We start from the raw sequence: 14,970 nt of genomic DNA on the forward strand, positions 1-14,970 counted from the left end.
AGCCAGGAGCACCTTCTAAACCAGAAACAAGGAGGACAACTCAGGTGAAGTCTGAAGAACTCAGGAACCTGCTTGAAGATGCTCCCACATCCCAATCAGGATAATAACTCATGGATCGAAACTCCAGATATATGTAAATTCATGTTCATGATGATAATTAGTCACCACTGGAGGATGGTAAATAACATCAAATATCTCCTCTTGATCTCTTGATATAGTCAAATTTCCCCCCTTTCAATCTATTGATATAGTTATAATGGTAATTTCTGATGAGACATCCCTAGCTCAGAGGAAAGGATGGTGTGTATTAAGTAAAAGTTGCTGACCTGGCCATTAAAGAGAAAATTCTGTAGAAGGAAACACAGTTCCCTTTATCTTATTTTATCTAAGATAAAGTTTGAAGGAGAGAAAGATCTAAATAATAAAAACACAATTGGAATACTAAAAGAAAATAAGGGAGAATATACTGTAATCTGGGAATGGGAAGGTTTTAGGAAGATAGGAGACTCAGAAGCTATAAAGGAAGGCATTTACCTACAAAACACAAAAGTAGAACAAAACAAACAGTGGCAAATCATTAACTTGGAAAAATTAAATTTGTAATACTTAATGATTCACAAACAGTCACCATACCTAATTAACAGTCTGTTGCTAAGAAAAAGACAATAGTCAGTGATGGCGAACTTATGACACGCGTGTCAGAGGTGACACGCAAACTCATTTTTTTGGTTGATTTTTCTTTGTTAAATGGCATTTAAATATATAAAATAAATATCAAAAATATAAATCTTTGTTTTACTATGGTTGCAAACATCAAAAAATTTCTATATGTGACACGGCACCAGAGTTAAGTTAGGGTTTTTTAAAATGCTGACAATGCTGAACTCAAAAGGTTCATCATCACTGCAATAGGTCAAGGACCTAAAAAGAGTTCACAAGAGAAGAAAAGCAAATGGCAATCAGCATTGTGAAACATGCCCAACTCCCTTTGTTGTCAGTAAAATTGCAGTATAAGCAACCATGATTTTGCTTAACTGACTGACAAAATCTAAATGAGCAAGGATGCAGAATATCGAGTATCCTGCTGGTAGGAATGTTAATCGACACAGCTATTTGGAAGAGAAATTGGCATAAAAAAATAAACATTTGACTCACCAGTTCTGCTATTAGAAATTGAGTTTATAGAAATAAAAGCACAAGTCTATTAGTATATATGACTAAAAAATGAGAATGGCCTCATTGGAATAGCAAGCGAACTGGAAACAATAGCAATTTAGTTTTCTTCTTATCATTCCTTGTTTTTTCTGATGTCAACTATCAGGCTGGTTGGTGGGGAAAGCAAATGTGAGAAGCGTAGTAGACAGGGGACAAGCTTCTGAGTGTGGGTGGTTCTTGGGCAGAGCTACAGGAGAAAGTCACTTCCTGTTGTGCCATTAGGTACACTGGTGCTGGCCATTCCCCTGTGTCATGGTCGGCCTGTAGCCGGCAGTCTGAGCGGAGTATGTTGGCCTAGGCACCTCTTGTTCCTGACTCCGGGCTCGCAAGAGAGCCACAGAGGGCTGGCACACTGGTAGAAGGAGACACAGCTGAGTCGATGGAAGTAACAGACGGAAAGCTATGAAGCAGGCTTGAATTTAATATTCAAACAGCTCTAGAAGTCGCTATGTTTTTACTAAGGTCCAAAGCAGATTCAGTAGTCCTCATACTTAGATCTTTGCTGATACACGGTAGAGGCCATAATTGATACTCATAATGAAAACCATGAGTCTTCAAGAGAGCTTAACTTGTTCTCCTTATACTTTGGTTTGAAAAGTCTGGGAAATATGTGATTTCATTTGGAGAGATCTATCCAAAATGCTTTTTAAAACAAATTTTAGTATATAAACGGTAAGTTTCCCTGTATTTAGAGAACTTTGCTTTCTAGAATAACATTCTTCAATATTGCTGTTAGATAATATTTTGCCATGCATATAGCTTATTAATGTTTCAATGCCTCTTTGTTTTCAGTTTTTTGTAGCATCAGATCCTACAGTTAAAACAGATCGACTGTGGCATGACAAGTACACTTTAAGGAAGTCGATGATTCCTTCATTTATTACGATGGATCAATCTAGGAAGGTAGGATTACAAGAGATTTTTGGGATTTTGATATTTTAATGCTATCTCAACCTGGATCATGTGACAAAATGGATCTTCAGTTAAAATTTTGTTGCATTTTAGGATTAGCATTCTTTTTTAAAAAAATTTTATCTTTATTGTTGAAAGTATTACAGATGCCAGGACTTCATCACACTATTATCTGGGTCCATGGATTATGCATATATGCATATAAGTTCTTTGGCTAATCTCTCCCCACCCACCCACCCCAGCCTTCCCTCTGAGATTCATCAGTCTGTTCCATGTTTCTATATGTCTCTGGATCTATTTTGTTCATCAGTTTATTTTGTTCATTAGATTAGATTAGGATTAGCATTCTTGAGGCGAAGTATATATTAATTGGATACATCAACATATTAATATGTGTTTGTTAATAACATCTTTTCAGTTCCTAGAATTCACTTCATACCATCCCACATATTCTTGTTATTTAATTTTTAATCAGTTAATTTGTTTCTTATGAATATTTGTTATAGTTGGATGATTGACCATTTTAATTTTATATAAAGGTGACTCTAGGATATTTTCCTTTTTTAGGTTCTTTTGATAGGAAAATCAATAAATTTCCTGCACCAGGTTTGTCATGACCAGACACCCACTACAAAGATGATAGCTGTGACCAAGTCTGCAGAATCACCCCAAGATGGTAGGATGATGGTCGTTGTGGTGATGGTGGTGGGACTGTGATGATGGCGGTGGTGATGATGGTGATAACGATAATATATATTGTTTGAAGTATTTTTGTTCAACAGGACTAACACATTTTCTAAATTATTATCTAAAAATACCTTAATACAGGTATAATGTGTATAAAATGTTTATTACTATTTAAATGTTGCTTACCTTTTTATACGGTTAAACAATAAGTGGTGGAATAGATGTAAACTGTTTTACTCTCATTATTTTTTAATCCTCACCAGAGGGCATGGTTAGAGAGGGGAAGGGAGAAAGAGGAGGGGGGGATTGGAGGGGGAGAGAGAGAGGGAGGGAGGGAAAAACCACCGATTTGAGAAATATTGAGAAACACTCATCAGTTGCCTTTAATTGGGGATCGGCCCTACAACCCAGAAATATGCCATGATTGACAGTTGAACCGGCATCCTTTCAGTGCACAGGACATTGAGTCAACTGACACTCCGGCCGGGCATGTATTGCTTTTTTTATGTAGTGACAGTATGCCAAAATAAGAACATAAAGAAAAAATGTTGCTAATGCTAGCCACACTTTGAAACTCAGAGGCTTGTCCAGAAATCAGCAAGGATTTACAAGTGTTTATTGTATTGAAAATGCTAAGTATCTTTCTGCCTGCATTAAATGACTTATGGTTATTCCTCATTCACTGCTATTTTCTATTTTTTCCATTTGCTGCCTGCCTCAGCCTCAACAGTTTCATGGTATTTTGTGTCTTGTCTATATTTGCTATTTAGATTGTCATCTTAGTTCATTCAAGTTTACTTTTCATATGACATTGTGGTAGCTATAGGGGAAATAATATAAATTCTCCATGGTTGTGACTTTCATTAGCTTATAATCTAAATGTGTAATAGAGGCTGTTTGGACCTGAGTCTTGTTTTCTTGCCTTCCTCCCTTAACAACATGAGCTTCAGCAGCTGCTCCAGCTTCTCCACCAACTGCTGGACCCTGGGCTCCATGCAGTTGTTCAGCCACTGGGCCTAGCGAGCCAGCAGAGGGTTCAGCATCTATGCAGGTGCCAGGGACTTGGGCTCCCAGATCTCTGTGTCTCACTCCACCAGCGTGTGGGGCAATTGGGGGTCCTAGGGCCTGGCTGCAGGGATAGCTAGGGGTCTGGCAGGCATTGGGGGCATCCAGAGCAAGAAGGAGGTTATGAAATGCCTGAATGACCACCTGGCCTCCTACCTGGAGAAGGTGAGAGGCCTGGAGGCTGACAGTCGGAGACTGCAGAGCAAAATCCAGGAACACCTAGAGAACGAGGGACCCAGGTCAGAGACTGGAGCATTATTTCAAGACCGTGGAGGACCTGAGGGCTCAGATCTTTGCAAGTTCTGTGGACAATGCCTGCATCTGGGTGACATCCTAGACAACAGCAACTCTATACAATCCATCCAAAAGATCGTCACCTGCAGGATTGTGGATGGCAAAATGGTGTCTGAGGTCAATGACACCAAAGTTCTAAGGCACTAAAGGCAGCAGAAGTGGGGTACTCTTTTGGGGAGGGGGCAGGAGGCCATTAAAAAGTTAAGAAATTTAAAAAAGTGTGCAGTGAAGTAATAAATAAAAGAAAGAAAGTGATAAATGAATTGAGATGTACAGATAAAGTGTTTTAAGTATATAATACAGTAGAGAAGAATATTCTTAATTGTAGACGCCATATAGATCACTGTATAGACTTGCTATATAGGTCACCAGATCTTATAACCAATGTGCTACTGTTTGCTTCTCTGAGTTTAACTATTTCAGATTTTACATATAAGTGATATTGTTCAGTATTTGTCTTTCTGTGTTTGGCTTATTCACTTAGCATAATGTCCTTCAGGTCCAACCATGTCACAAATGGCAATTGCCTTTTTTAAGGCTAAATAATATTCCATTATATCTATAGATTACATTTTCTCTACCCATTCATCTGTCACTAGATATTTAAGTTGTAATTGTAAATACCTTGACTATTGTAAATAAAGTTGCAGTGAACATGGGAGTGTAGGTATCTCTTTGAGATTCTGATTTCAATGCCTTTGTATAAATATCCAGACATGGAATTAATATATCATATGGTAGTTCTTTTTTTTTTTTTTTTTTTGAGGAACCTCCATACGGTTTTCCATAGTGACTGAATTAACTTACATTTCCACCAATACTGTACAAGGATTCCTTTTTCTCCACATCTTCACCAACATTTGTTACTTCGTGTCTTTTTGATAACAGCCATTCTAACAGGTGTGAAGTGGTATCTCATTGTGGTTTAATTTGCCTTTTCTTGATGATGAGTCATATTGAACATCAATTCATGTACTTGTTAGTCCAGTGTGATTTTCAGTATCTTAGAGAACTCACTAGGGCAGACTTTCAGAATGTATTGAAAATGTAAACTTTTACAAATGGAAGCATAAGATATGCCTGAATCATCCTATATAATAAAAGCCTAATATGCTAAGTGTCCGGTCGTCCATTCAACCAACCAAAGCGTAATATGCTAATGATATGCTAAGGCCACTCAACCACTCACTATGATGTGCACTAACCACCAGGGGGCAGACACTCCAACCAGTAAATTAGCTTACTATTGGGGTCCAGCCAATCAGGGCTGAGTGAGATGGGTTGGACACACCTTGGAGCCCTCCTGCGGTCCCTCCCCAGCTGGCCAACCTCCCACGTTCCTCCCCGGCCCAGATCGTGCACTGGTGGGGTCCCTCGGCCTGGCCTGCCCCCTCTCGCAATCAGAGACCCCTTGGGTTTCAGCCTGATCCCTCTCAATGCAGGAGCGCGCCACTCAGCCAGAAGTCGGGTTCACGGCTGGCTAGCGCAGCAGCGGTGGTGGGAACCTCTCCTGCCTCCAAGGCAGTCGGACATTCCCTGAGGGCTCCCGAACTGTGAGAGGGCACAGGCCAGGCTGAGGGCCCCCCGCCCCCTGAGTGCATGAATTTCATGCATTGGGCCTCTAGTTAAGGAATAAGAATGTACAGGGAAGCTCTGGATGGTATGTCTTCTGCTAGGCCACTTTGGACTAAAAGTTTTAAACTTTTTCTTTGTAATGAAAATCTTTAGTGATTCAAACAATGGTATAGTAAAAACATTTCTGGGAGAAAACATCTGGATTTTTTTTGTTTGTTTGTTTTTTTAAAAAAAATATTTTTTATTGATTAAGATATTACATATGTGTCCTTATCCCCACGTTACCCCCGCTCATGCCCTCACCCCCCCTGTTGTCTGTGTCCATTGGTTAGGCCTATATGCTTGCATATAAGTCCTTTGGTTGATCTTTCCCCCTTACCCCCCACCCTCCCCTACCTTCCCTCCAAGGCCCAAAAGTCCAATCAATGCCTCTCTGTCTCTGGATCAGTCCTTGTTCATCAGTTTATGTTGTTCATTATATTCCACAAATAAGTGAGATCATGTGGTATTTATCTGCTCTCCAGTTCCATCCATGCTGTAGCAAATGGTAAGAGTTCCTTTTTCTTCTTCCTCTTAAAGAATACCTTTCAGCATTTCATATAATACTGGTTTGGTGGTGATGAACTCCTTTAGCTTTTTCTTATCTGTGAAGCTCTTTATCTGACCTTCACTTCTGAATAATAGCTTTGCTGGATAAAGTAATCTTGGTTGTAGGTTCTTGGCATTCATCACTTTGAATATTTCTTGCCACTCCCTCTGGCCTGCAAAGTTTCTGTTGAGAAATCAGCTAACAGTCGTATGGGTACTCCCTTGTAGGAAACTGATTTTCTTTCTCTTGCTGCTTTTAAGATTCTCTCTTTGTCTTTTGCTCTTGGCATTTTAATGATGATGTGTCTTGGTGTGGTCCTCTTTGGATTCCTTTTGTTTGGGGTTCTCTGCGCTTCCTGGACTTGTAAGTCTATTTCTTTGACCAGGCAGGGGAAGTTTTCTGTCATTATTTCTTCAAATAGGTTTTCAATATTTTGCTCTCTCTCTTCTTCTGGCACCCCTATAATTCGGATGTTGGTATGCTTGAAGCTGTCCCAGAAGCTCCTTACACTATCTTCGTATTTTTGGATTCTTTTTTCATTTTGCTTTTCTGGTTGGGTGTTTTTTGCTTCTTCAAAATTTCAAATCTTTGACTTGATTCTTGCGATCCTCTGGTCTGCTATTGGGAGTCTGTATAATATTCTTTATTTCAGTCAGTGTATGCTTAATTTCTAGTTGGTCCTTTATCACAACATCGAGGGTCTCACTAGATTTCTTGAGGATCTCACAACATTTATCGGCGGTCTTACCAGTCTTTTCGAGGATCTCACTACATTTATCGGCGGTCTCACCAGTCTTTTCGAGGGCCTTACTCAATTTATCGGCGGCTTCTAAACAGTTCTTTAAAGACCTTAAAAGTGTGGTTTTGAACTCTATATCCAGCATTTTGCTTTCCTCCATTTCTTTCATTTGTGTCCTGTTTCTTTGTCTCAGCATTTTTTTATCCTTCTCTGTGTCGAAAGAGTGCCTTTCTGTACTAAGTGTCCCAATTACCTGAGGTAGACACTCTTGGTGCACCCCCTTGTGGGCTTTGTGCACAGTCTGGTTGTAGTTAAGCCTTGATTGTTGTAGTTATCACTGGGAGGAATTGAACTCCAGGCCAATTGGCTGTGAGAATCAGCTGTGTCTGCAGTGGGATAACTTCTGTGCTGGAGACACTCCTCTGGGGCAAGACTTGCTTCAGTGGGGCTTTGGTGCTCACTGAGTCTGCCCCCTGAGTATGTCTTTTATGGTTCCACAGACCTACAAACTGGATGGTCCCACTCTGACCTCTGCGCTTCCTGGCTCCTGGATCTCTAGGGAGGTGTTAATCCAGCTTTTGCCTGAGGCTATCCAGCAAAAGTCTCCTTGCAGGGCTTGGGCGGGGTGGGTCCCATGGGATCAACAGGGTGGGGCTAGCAATTATGGCTGCTCTCAGACTTGCCCTCAGAGGCTCTGCTTCTCAGTGTCCCGGTAATTGCTGCAAGCCCCTTAGAGAGAAAGCTGCCCTCGGGTTCCGACCGATGCCAGACAGTCCTCCCTCTCCCGTATGAGTCTGGGTCCCTAGAGACTCGCCCGGAACTGGAGCTCAGAGCCTGAGACTCCCTCCCGATTGAAAACGATAACCACACCCTCAGCCGCCAGCCCATTCTGCATGCAACCTCCACACCTTAGTATTTTACTTCTGTACTACGCCTCCTCTGAGTCTCGGTATGCTTTTCTCTTTCCTTCTAGTTGTAGGATTTCCACTCAGCCAGCCTTCCTGTGGTTCTGAATGATGTCCGTTCCATCTTTTAGTTCTCATCTGGATTTTTAAAACTACATAGATCAGTGATGGCGAACCTTTTGAGCTCGGCGTGTCAGCATTTTGAAAAACCCTAACTTACCTCTGATGCCATGTCACATATAGAAATTTTTTGATATTTGCAACCATAGTAAAACAAAGACTTATATTTTTGATATTTATTTTATATATTTAAATGCCATTTAACAAAGGAAGATCAACCAAAACAATGAGTTCGTGTGTCTCCTCTGACACGGGTCATAGCTTCGCCATCACTGACATAAATCAACAGAAATATTCACTTTCTCCTTAAACTAGGTACACAGCTCACTGAGTAGTGTCCTCATGTTATTGCATCATCGTACTTCCCCTTCTACAGAAAATAGGTTCTGTTTTCCTCAGTGTGGGCACCCTGCTTTTCCCATATTAATGTGTAATTGGAATAGTGGCAGTGCTAAAATAGGTCCTTTTTTTTCTCTCTCTCTTTCCAATTTATTATGCATCCATTTAGAAATATTTGCCTATACAATTTTTATGTTTATAGTTCCCTCTTTCTAGCACATACTTATACATATTTACATATATGCACACATGGACTTTGTACTTTGAATTTTCTCATTGAATTGTATAGCTTGTAGTTTGTTCCACATTGCACAAAAAAATCTATCCTACTCTTTTTAATGGATGTGTAATAGTCTATTGTATATTTGTATTTTTCTTTTGTTCTCTCTCTTTCTCTTTTTTTTTCAGTAATTGTTTTTGAAAGTATTACGTATGTCCCCCTCCCCCCCCCCCATTAACTTCCTTCAGCACCCCCACCCCAGGCTTTCACCACCCTATTATGTGTGTCCATGGTTCATGCATATATGCATACAAGGTTGTTGGTTGTTTGCCTCCCACCCACCCACCCACCCTCCCCTGCCTTTCCTCTGAGGTTTTGCATTCTGTTCCATGCTTCCTAAAATAGGTTCTTCTTAATGGGTCTATTATTTTGAAGAACAAATAAAAACAATTCTAAAGTCTTCTGGTATTTTCAAATTGATAACAGATAGTGAGGGAGACTTAACCTGAACACTGCAGACCTTGCCTCTTCTTGTTTAACTTTGAAAAGTAGTGTTCTACCTTTTTATTTTTTTAATGTATTTTATTGATTTTTTTACAGAGAGGAAGGGAGAGGGATAGAGAGTTGGAAACATCCATGAGAGAGAAACATCAATCAGCTGCCTCCTGCGCACCCCCTACTGGGGATGTGCCCGCAACCAAGGTACATGCCCTTGACCGAAATCGAATCTGGGGCTCTTCAGTCCACAGGCCGACGCTCTAGCCACTGAGCCAAACTGGTCAGGGCTGTTCTACCTTTTTTGAAGCTTAGATTGTTTCTCGACATTGGGATTATTTGCTAGCTCAAGTGTTAATTATAGTTTTTATATAAAAGTAAGTATATAGATATAAATGGTTTTGTGATATAAATTAGCATTAAAAAGCATTGTTAATCTTTACCTGTGATTTCTTTTCAATTTAAAACTGTGGAAATGGGTTTTTGTTGGTTGTTGTTGTTTTTTACATTATTGCTTACAGTTTGACTTTTTTGTTGGTGACAATCTGCTCTTATTACATGTCCCCTGGAAAATCTTCAGGTCTTTCCTTAGTTTACTCTCTGATACTCTGCTAATGGCTTTATGACAACAGCACCTAACCTTTACACTGAGTTGCACAATCCACAAAGCTCATTACATGTGCCATTTTGTTTATTCTTCAGACTAGTTTTGAAATGTCTTATAGGCATTTGTAGGTGTTCAACTTTGACCCGCCATGTTCTCTTTGCACTTTTCAACAAAGTGAGATTTTTGAGTTAGTTCCATTGTAAAAGGTAATTTGAACTTTTTAAAAAATCTGTGATGAACGGTGCTGTTAGGTGTTCTCCTGTAGGTCACAATGCAAATGTCTGCTATGAATCCAGCCATACATTAGTATTTTCAGTTTCTTGGGCTCGGGACTCTAGTTTGCCTCCCAGCCCATGACCTGTTTGGGCTGCCACCAGTGCCTTTTGCAGGCATTGGCAATGACTTGTACGTGTGTGTGCCTTCAGTTTTTCCTTTGTTAAAATACAAATTACGTATGTATGTGTACTTTTCCTTTTGTTCTTTACAGCTGCAGACTTATTCACAGATTTGGAAAATGCATTTCAGGGGAAAATCGATGCGGCTTATTTTGAGACCAGCAAATACCTATTGGATGTTCTCAATAAAAAGTATAGCTTGCTGGACCACATGCAGGCCATGAGGCGGTACTTGCTTCTCGGGCAAGGAGACTTCATAAGGCACTTAATGGATTTGCTCAAGTATGAAAACCATTTTGATTTTCATAAATATACAGTAGATTTCAACATAAGAGTCTTACAATTTTTGTTTAACGAATAAATGACATTAGAGGGAAATCTGTTGCATTTCTATACAACATATGGTAAGATAAAATCAGGAAAAGAAAATTGTCACATTGTCGTGTGAAAGTGTCTTTATTTTTGCTTGTTCTGTGCTTTGTCTCAGGAGAAGCCTGTGCACTTCACGAACACTGTAGCCCTGGCAGTCTAGTGTAGGAGGAGCACACAGCATAGTCACAATTTGCTTAGCCTAACTTTGAAAGTAGTCGTAAAAAGAAAATGTATTTTAAGATTGAACTTTTTAGTTTAAATTGCTTCTTGTTCTAAAAGTAACTCAGAAAAACAGCGATTACTACTCTTTTTGTTTTGTTCCATTAATTAAATGTGCCCTTCCCCTCTGTCCATCGAGATGCAGACAGCTCTGTACCAGAGCCCGTCATGCTCCTGGCTCTAGAGTAGACAATTAGACCCTCCGGATGCAAGCCGGGGCTCCCAGGCAGCACTGGTGAGAGTGAGCATGCGCGTGTGGGCCACAGCATGGGACTAGTGATTTTCCCAGGCATGTTAGAATGGAAATTACTATTATTTTTTCGGTGTTCCCTTTAGGACACTTAAAAAAGTATACTACTTCTCAATCATATCTGTGCTAATCAAGCAGTTGTTTCAGAGTCCCTTAAGGGGCTTGTTGAAATGGATCGCTGGACCCACTTATAGAGTCTGGTTCTGTAGATCTGGGGGAGAGCCCAAAAATGTGCATTTCTAACAAGGGCCCAGCTGAAGGTGATGCTGCTATGTGAGAACCCCTATTTCAGTCACATAAGCTCCTGTAGCCCCACCTCTAACTAGAAATCAGTCTAGTTATGAAAAATAATCTAGATTTTGGGGGCATGTATGACAATAACTGACCTGCATGCTCATGGGTAATGTTTGATTGATTAGCTCATGAAAGAGTTGATTATCTGCTAAACATGAACTCTTTGTGATTATACTTACTCAAATAGCATGTCTGCACTGTAAGTAGAGAAGGGGTTGCTTGTTAGTTAAATACTGGTCACGAGGCCACTGCCTGTTGGAAGGGTGAGTGGTGGTGAGTGTTTTAAGGGGAAATGTTCTTTAAATGCCAGAAGGGTAAAATGGGAGTACATGTGAGGATGTGGGATGAGCAGACCCATTGGTGTAGCTGTGCACGTTGAAATAGAGGTAGAGATTAGCAAGGTGTTTCTTACAGTTTAAAGTTAAAGCAACATTTAGAGGATGGCAATAATACAGATCAGATCATTTAGCTGATTAACATATTAAAACTATGGTAGGTTTTAATATTTAGAACAGGGGTGGGGAACGTCTGGCCCAAGGGCTGTATAAGGCCTGCAAAATCATTTGGTCTGGCCCTGCCAAGGCATTAGGGGAGAGTTAATTAAATGTTTCACCAAATATAGCAGGCTAACTTTTAAGTTGGTAATTTTGTGTGACCCACAAATGATGTTATGAATATCCAAATGGCCCTTGGCAGAAAAAAGGTTCCCCACCCTTGATTTAGAGCATCTCATTTTTGGTATTAAATGAAAAATTTATTTCTTCTAAACGGCATGTTTTAAGTCTAGGGGAATACCATCAATGTCTCGCTTGCCTCATATTTATTTGAGTGAAGCTAAGGCCCCTTTTCACCTGTCCTGCCTGGTCTTTTAGTGCCGTGAAGGCCTGCAGTGGATAGGGTTAAATGCACACGTGGGGATGACAGGCTGCATTCTTAACTTGATCAGCTCTCGGTCAGTTTCATATTTGGAAACTGAGATATTAATACCCTTTCACGAATGTTTACTGATGATTAAGTAGTTTTTAGCCTTTAGAATCATGACACCTACCTCTATCTGATTGTTTTGATTTAATGAAGACCCTCCCTCCCAGTGGACCCATGTAGGAAATTTTACACTAGTTCATGCTACTATTGGCCAGCCTCTAGTTGGAAAACTTTATTTGTTAACATGGATGGCACTTTTAAATATTTTTCATTTAAGCTGAATAAAAATTAATTTTTTTTTGAAATTTTAAGGAAATTTATTTCCCCAAATACTTGGTGAAATCCTATTTACAGTTAATTCTGGGAAAGTTTTGTTACCATGTCATATTGGTTCCATTTGTCTTTGTTTTTATAACTTGAACTCTTTTTATAATTTTAAGTTTCTACATAGCTCATTAAGAATTCAAGTAACATTTTCTTTTTAAAAAATCTGTTAAGACCAGAACTTGTCCGTCCAGCTACGACTTTATATCAACACAATTTGACTGGAATTCTCGAAACTGCTGTCAGAGCCACCAACGCCCAGTTTGACAGTCCTGAGATCCTCAAAAGACTGGATGTGAGGCTGCTGGAGGTACTGTAGCTTCAGGGTCTGTACAGTCTGCACAAAGCAATGAGCTCTCCCCTACCAGCAACTTTCCCCTGATGTTTTCCATGTTGTTTAAGGCGCGGCTAGTCTAATGGGGAAGAGCCATTACTGAAAGACTGGGCAACCTGAGTTTGAATCCCCAGTATGTCGTCTGTTATGGCGTTATCTTAGACAAGTCACTGCCTGTCTACACCACACTAGGTTTCAGTTCTCACCTTAAAAAGGGCTCTTGGGCAGAGAACATGCAACACTTATCACAGTGCTTGGCAGCCGTCATGGATGCCCAGTAAATTGAGGTATGGTTAATGGTAACGTTGATAGGAGGCACAGTGATGAGGTAGAATTATAATAATAATATTTATCAAAAATAGATGTTTTTAGCCCAGCCGGCATGGCTCAGTGGCTGAGCATCAACCTATGAACCAGGAGGTCACAGTTTGATTCCCCGTCAGGGCACATGCCCAGTTTGCAGGCTCAATACTAGTGGGGGATATGCAGGAGGCAGCCGATCAATGATTCTCATCATTAATGTTTCTGTCTCTCTCTCCCTCTCCCTTTCTCTCTGAAATCAATAAAAATATACTTAAAAAAAGATGTTTTAGTTTTAGTTTGATAGAAGATAACATTTCTTAAGGAAATGAGTATCATAAACATCAGATACTGTTTGTTTAGCTATGATAAAGGACCATTAGCAGGACCTGTTGGGTTTTTAAAAATATATTGATTTTTAAGGATTTGGAACATATAAGGCAGTAGGTTTTGTCATAAAGAAATGGTGATGAATTTTAAATACATTTTATATATTCATTTAAAAATATTCCATTCCAAAAATATTTGTAGAGCACCTACTGTGCACCTATCATTGTCTAAATGCTAAGAATCCAGGAGGTACAAAGAAATGCAGTTCTCTGCTGTCATGCAGCTAACACTCAAAACTGTTGAGCAGTTTTTAAAAATTGGGTTTTATTTTATTACCTTTACTTTGAGGATTTGACAAGTTTTTTGGCATTAAGCTTAACACTGGTGGCAAGTCCTGCAGTTGTTTGTTTTTGCTCTTAGGTGTCTCCAGGTGACACTGGGTGGGATGTCTTCAGCCTGGACTACCATGTTGATGGACCGATTGCAACTGTAAGATCATTCTGGGTATTTTTGTAATAGTCACAGCTATTTAGCTTGCTAAGCATTTTGCTGTTTTAGAATTGGCTTTCTTCTATTAGAACTTCTAATTAAACTAATCACTTGACATCTACGATATACTCAAGTGAATGAATATTTAAGCCCAAATTGTGTGTGTGTTTTAAATAACCATTAATGAGTGCTGAAATGGTGTATTATTTTAAGAATTCTTAAAAATATCAGTTGTTCCATCACAGGTTTCACCAAGTATTTAATAAATGGATATTCATTTTGTTCCATTATTCTTAGACTGTAGTAACTAATTTAGGATAACTTGAACTATTAAACGTATTTTAGGGAAGTTGTATTTTTATTTAGATAAAGTTTGATGTTTAGTATTCATTTCAACTGATGAGGAAATAGCAGCACTATTGTTCATAGTGCTTTTACCATGCTTAAAGGAAAGTACTGTTTCTTTTAACAGTTACCAGATCATGAAAGATTGACCAGCAGAGTTGCCTTTCTTGGGCCTGCAATTTAAATGCCCCTTCTTAAGTGCTCATTCTTTCTTTATTCAGACTGGCATGGAATCTCCTTGGCTGAGATACCTCTTTAAACTTATTTCAGCCATTTTTATGTCTGAAATATTGAGAAAGGACATTCATTTTTTTAATTATTAGGAAAAGTATTCTGTTTAGAAGTAATATATTTTGGGTCTAAAATTTCTCCTTAGTGGTTCTTGCAGAGTTTTGACTCCATGGCTGTTCTGTCTCTCAAGGTATAAGCCACACATGCTGCTAAAATACTTTCATCAAAGCCATACCCTCCCTCTTTTCACTTCCAAGTTAACAGATTTGCCACTGGCAAATGGCTCTATCATGTCTACTGTGAAAGGTAGCTACTGGTGCAGTTCTTTTTACAAATAAGTTACTAATGTTTAAACTTTACCAGATCAAATCTATCAGATTTTAAATGCATAACTGCTCGCA

At 39.4% G+C, this 14,970-nt stretch overlaps 1 protein-coding gene across 1 annotated transcript in view; it reads left to right on the forward strand.

Moving 5' to 3' along the window:
• Positions 1 to 14,970, forward strand: part of TUBGCP3 (tubulin gamma complex component 3) — an 85,495-nt gene that overhangs the window by 46,719 nt on the left and 23,806 nt on the right. Inside the window, exons 12-16 of the mRNA XM_081084513.1 lie at positions 2,008 to 2,118; positions 2,695 to 2,803; positions 10,250 to 10,439; positions 12,715 to 12,850; positions 13,925 to 13,993. Coding sequence (XP_080940639.1) covers positions 2,008 to 2,118; positions 2,695 to 2,803; positions 10,250 to 10,439; positions 12,715 to 12,850; positions 13,925 to 13,993 — 615 coding nt within the window. The remainder of the gene's footprint in view (positions 1 to 2,007; positions 2,119 to 2,694; positions 2,804 to 10,249; positions 10,440 to 12,714; positions 12,851 to 13,924; positions 13,994 to 14,970) is intronic.

This window comes from Myotis nattereri, assembly GCF_964212035.1.
Source record: "Myotis nattereri genome assembly, chromosome: 2".
NCBI classification, from domain to species: domain Eukaryota; kingdom Metazoa; phylum Chordata; class Mammalia; order Chiroptera; family Vespertilionidae; genus Myotis; species Myotis nattereri.